The sequence below is a fragment of the Malurus melanocephalus genome, unplaced genomic scaffold (genome assembly GCF_030028575.1).
Source record: "Malurus melanocephalus ecotype Western Australia unplaced genomic scaffold, MMel_1.1 scaffold_1157, whole genome shotgun sequence".
In the NCBI taxonomy this organism is placed as follows: Eukaryota; Metazoa; Chordata; class Aves; order Passeriformes; family Maluridae; genus Malurus; species Malurus melanocephalus.
The window spans coordinates 48,620-54,077 of NW_026624389.1; the positions used below are offsets into that span (position 1 = coordinate 48,620).

Below are 5,458 nucleotides of genomic sequence, written 5' to 3' on the forward strand. Positions count from 1 at the left end.
GGGGAGCAGCGGCCGCGCGAATAGCTCAGGGGTTGATTCGGGGTTTGATTTCTGGGGGTCTCGGGAGGCTGTGGAGGAAACTGGGAAGCCCATCAGGAAATGCTCTGGAACTGGAAGAGTTTCAGTTAAAGATTCCTGTCACAGAATCCCAAAATCCCAGATGGATTTGGGGTGGGAGGGAMCTTAAATCCCACCCAGCGYCACCTCTGCCAYGGTCAGGGACACCTTYCCCTGTCCCGGGGTTGTTCCAAACCCCRTCCAGMCTGGCCTTGGGTATTTCCAGGGATGGAGAGTCCACAACCCATTCCAGGAATCCGCACCCTCACCAGCCAAGAATTCCTTCCCGGYATCTTTATTAATTTCACAAAAATCCAAATTATTCATCCCTCCTCACCCCCCACCAATATCCGGTGTTTTTCACCAAAAAACGCTCAGAAAGGAGCATTTTTGGAGGAGGGGGAAGAACAGCGGAGAGCAAAGGAGGAGGGAACAACAATTCCCCACCCCGATTTGTCCCATCGGGAACAACAAGAGCTCCTTCAGCCGCTCCTGCTTTTCTGGGCGCGGCTGGAATTTTGCCCTGGAGTGACTCTGCCCCGGGCTGGTGGCCAGCGGCGAGGCACAGCTGGAGCCGGGAGCCTCTGGAATCGCAGCCCCATGGAATATCCCGGGCTGGGAGGGCCCCACAAGCCCGGCTGACCCCGCTCTCTGTCCCCGCTGTCCCAGGGCCGCYGTCCCCCCGCGCCCGTAGAGGCTCCGCAGGACCCGGCGCAGGATGGGAGGCACCGCGGGATTCATCCACGCTTCCCTGGCCSTGGGCACCTTCCTGGGTAAGAGATCGCCGCGGAAGGGGCGGGAAGGGCTGGCAGGGGTGGGGGATACACCAGGATTCACCGGGATTCACCAGGATTCACCGGGAATCGCCTCCCCGCCGTGCCGAGTCCCGATTCTCCGCGCGGTTTGGGAAGTGCTGCTCCGTGTCTGAGCTGTTCCCGACATCCCTTCGTGCCGGGAATGGCTGGGAAAGATCCCCATTCCTAAATAGGGATTTTGGGATTTTGTGGGTGGGATTTCCTCCTGCCTGTGGTACTTGCTGCATTCCCCGTCCCCGGTTTTTCAGTTTTTTTTCCAGGGATGCCTTGCTGGCCATAGCCTGGAGAGATCCCCCTGCTCCTCGGGGAGCATTTCTGGATCTCAGGGAGAAGTTCTGGATTTCAGGGAGAAATTACAGATCTCAGGGACATTTCTGGATGTCAGGGATTATTTCTAAATCTCAAATCTCAGGGACCATTTCTGGACCTCAGGGAGCAATTCTGGATTTCAGGGATCATTCCATATCTCAGGGAGAATTCCCAGATCTCAGAGATATTTCTGGATATCAGGGAGCAATTCTGAATCTCGGGGACAATTTCTGGACCGCGGGGAGAATTTCTGGATCCCAGGGAGAATTTCCCGATCTTGGGGACCATTTTCAGATCTCAGGGAGGATTTCAGGATCTCAAGGCCCATTTTCAGATCTCAGGGAGGATTTCTTGATCTCGAGGCCCATTTTCAGATCTCAGGGAGGATTTCTGCATCTCGAGGCCCATTTTCAGATCTCAGGGAGGATTTCAGGATCTCGAGGCCCATTTTCAGATCTCAGGGAGGATTTCTGCATCTCAGGGCCCATTTTCAGATCTCAGGGATCATTCCCGGACCTGGGGGAGGCTCGGGCTGCTCCCTGCGGGTCCCTTTTCCTCTCCAGCTGATGTCCTCCGGCTAATCCATCAGCCCGCCGGCTCGTCCTTATAAATATCCAATTACCCTTTAATGTTCGCTGCCTCCCCGAGGAGGCCCGGGCAGGGGGGGATCCGGAGGCAATTATCCCGCTTGGAAATTAGCCTGACCCCAAAGCGGCCACGGAGACGGGGCTGGGGTCTGCCATTAACCACCTGAGTTCAGGCAAAACCCCCCCAAAAAAAATCCCTCCCGGGGAGGGTGGGATGGCGGTGACCTCTGGCTGATGGAGCTCGGAGAGAAATCGTCACCGGGATTTCAGCAAAAAGGATGGCAGGGATGGATGAGGCTCAGGGAAATGTTATGGAGCGGGAAAAGAATGGAARGCTGCAGGTCTGGAGCAGGATTTAAATATTTAAAACTTCTGGAGGGCTTTTTAAAACCTAAAATTCTCCCCCTGGACTTTGTGCATTTGGGAAAACAGTCAGGAAAATCTGGGAATTGAAGGCTGGCCTTTTGTTTCTCAGTTTCTGGTTGAAAATAACCCAAAATAAACCATCGGTTCCTCTGAGAGCCGCTCCTCAAAAAAAAAAAAAATAAAAACCCAAATCTAGGGATTCTGGGCATAGATTTCCTGTCAAATCAATTAATCCAGCAGCCGTGCTGTGGATGCTCTCAGGAACGGGAATTTATCTTGGAAAACATTCCCCTGAGGAAATTCATCATTTCCTGGGCTCCGGAGCTGGGCTCAGCAAAAAAGGCCAAGTGCAGCCTCCTGCACACCTGCGATTTCCTAAAAATATCCTAAAAATATCCCAGAAATAACAMAAAAAGGAGGCTCTGGAGTCAGCTCCCCGCAGCTGCTTCTCCAAATCTTCATTTTCAGGTGTTCTGCTTTCACCTGTTCCCCACAATTTTGGTGCTAACAACGATTTTCCTGAAATAGTGAAGGTTATTCCAGTCCTGGTTGTGCTTTTTCCATCGTTCCACAGGACACGGAAAATTCCGAGTGGGTCACTTTCAAAATTCTTTTGAAATTTGGCTTAAAACTCTTTATTTTGTGCCTGTCCTCTCCCTGTTTTCCAAACGCCAGAGCTGCAGGASAGATCCTGCATTGACAACGTCAAAAATTGGGAATTCTGGGGTGGCAGAATCAGCCCGGAGCAGCCTCAGAAGTTCTGGGATTTATCAGTTCCTAATTTTAACCTTGTAACCGTTTAATTACTGCCTTAATCAACCCCTGTCGCGTTTAATGAGCGAAATCCAAGCGTGTCACCCCCGGCACCTTGGAATTGTGGATTAAAACTCACCTGAACTCCCGGCATCGATTYCATGCGGGAAAATCGATGCCTGGCGCTGGCAGTCCGTGACCTTGGCAGGGACAAAGGGACAGCAGAGGGACACGGGCTCCGGGAGGGATCGGCCCGGTTTGGAATGGGAACTGGAATAAATTGGCATCGATTGGAATAAAAAAATCCCACGGAAAAAGGGACAGGGATGGGAGAAGTAACAGTAAATATTTTATTCGCTAAATAAATAGAAATTATTTGCCTTATGTTCCCCTAATTAATCCCAAAATTAATTAAATCTCAAAATTAAAGCTGCTCCGCCTCAATCCTGTCACCGCCATCTATCAGAGCACAATTCATTCATCTATCAGCACTCAATTAATTCTCTCTCATTAATTCCCCATTAACTCATGATTATTCTCCCTCCCTGGTCAGCGGCGGTTTTTTTTTTTTCCAGCTGGGACTCTCCGAACAGGGGGAAGATTCCCAGATTTTCCTTTAGGAACGGAACCATCCCGGAAAGAAAATCAGCTCTGCCTGGGAAAGAATCCAACCTTCCGAACGCTGCTTTTTGTTAATTCCAAAGATCCCGAGCTCCGTGCCTCCCCCCGGGTGGCACCGGGGCCCATCCCGCCGCCGGAGCCGGGATAATTGCCCGGAGCARGGACGCGGGGAGCAGCTGCTCCCAGCCCGGAGCCAATTACCGGAGCCCCCATCCCATCCCCGAGCAGCCGGAACCCGAGAAAAAACCCCGGGAGCTGCGGGTCGAGGGCTGCTCCCCCCTCTCCGATCCCGGCCCGTTCCCGGCTGGGAGCGGCTTTTCCATAAAACATCCCCGGAATCATTTAGGAACGGCCCCGCTGAGCGCGGGGGGACGGAGACAGATTGGCGCTGGCAGCGCGGGCTGGAGACGCTCATTAATTCAATTACGGGGCAGGGGAGGATCCTGGAGCCGGGGAAGCGGCTCGGAGCTTATCAGAGCCCATCTCCTGATAAGGGACAGGCGGCTCCGGGGGGACAGGGACAGGCAGGACAGAGGGGTTGGCCTTGATCCCACTGGCTGTCCCCACAATAAAGGGATTTCCAGGCAGTCTCTGCCTCGCCCTCCTGCCCTGTCCCATCCCCTCGCCCTGGGGGATGTCCCAACCCACGGCAGGGGGACAATGGGACGAGCTTTAAGGTTTTTCCAACCCCAAACCAGTCYGGGATGGCCCTGTTTGAAAGGGACCTGCTGGAATTCGCCRTTTATCTGGCCCTTCCTGGTGCCACATTGTCCCCAAGGGGTGCTGGCACCCACGGGTGGCCCTGGCACGGCGGGGACAGGGCGGGCGGGGCCTTTGTCCCTCTTGTCCCTCCCCGTTCTCAAAACAAGAATYAACCCCGTGTCTGAACACCCCAAAAGCAGCTTCGGGCTTTCCCCAGCCACGGAACAGAATGGTTTGAACTGGTTTTCGCTGGTTTTTGCTATTTTTCGCTGGTTTGCCCTGGTTTGCACTAGTTTTTGCTGGTTTTTGCTGCTTTGCGCTGGTTTGCACTGTTTTTTGCTGATTTTCACTGTTTTTTTTTGCTGGTTTGTGCTGGTTTTTGCTTTTTGCTGATTTTTACTGGTTCTTGCTGCTTTGCGCTGGTTTGTACTGTTTTTGCTGATTTTCACTGTTTTTCTCTGTTTTTTCGCTCGTTTTCGCTGGTTTTTGCTGGTTTTCACTGTTTTTCGCTGCTTTGCGCTGGTTCGCGCTGGTTTCCACACCAGTAACCAACTGGTCCGAGGCGCTGGTGGCRCTGGTGGCGCTGCAGGGACAGAGGGGACCCGCCGGATGCGCTCCGAGCCCCGCTTTTTCTCCCCTCTCTCCTCCTGGGCAGGATTTGGGATGAGCGAACCGGGCAGAGGAGGATCCTCGGGGACAAAGGGACATCCCGGTGTTCCCAGCTCCGGTTCTGCTCCGAGGGGTCCCCGCTCCCTCCTCCGCGTGTCCCCAAATGTCCCGGTCCCCATGGCAGGGTGGGATGCCCGGTGTGAATGGCAGGGCTGCGATTGTCACCTCGTCCTCGCTGCTGTCCCCACGCCGCCAGGAACACCTCAAAAAACAGAAAAGGGGGATTTTTAGGAAAAGTTCAGCGGGTTTTCTCCTCTCACCGCAGTTTGGTGCCAAGCCCAGGGCAGCTCGAGGAGCTACGGGCCGGTGTTTGAGGAGCAGCCGTCGCACACCCTCTTCCCCGAGGGCTCCGCGGAAGAAAAAGTCACCCTGGCGTGCCGAGCGAGGGCCAATCCTCCTGCAACCTACAGGTGAGAGAGCTCGGGGCTCCCTCTGCGCCTGGAACGGGATAAAAACACCCCCCGAGTTCTGCTTTCCTTCCTGGAACGGGATAAAAACACCCCGAGTTCTGCTTTCCTTCCTGGAATGGGATAAAAACACCCCGAGTTCTGCTTTCCTTCCTGGAACGGGATAAAAACA

At 54.1% G+C, this 5,458-nt stretch overlaps 1 protein-coding gene across 1 annotated transcript in view; it reads left to right on the plus strand.

Annotated features, from left to right (window-relative positions):
• Window positions 1–512: 512 nt before the first annotated feature.
• CNTN2 (contactin 2) overlaps window positions 513–5,458 on the plus strand; it is a 19,774-nt gene continuing 14,828 nt past the window's right edge. The window contains exons 1-2 of the mRNA XM_057387220.1: window positions 513–830; window positions 5,145–5,289. Coding sequence (XP_057243203.1) covers window positions 776–830; window positions 5,145–5,289 — 200 coding nt within the window. The 5' untranslated portion in view covers window positions 513–775. The remainder of the gene's footprint in view (window positions 831–5,144; window positions 5,290–5,458) is intronic.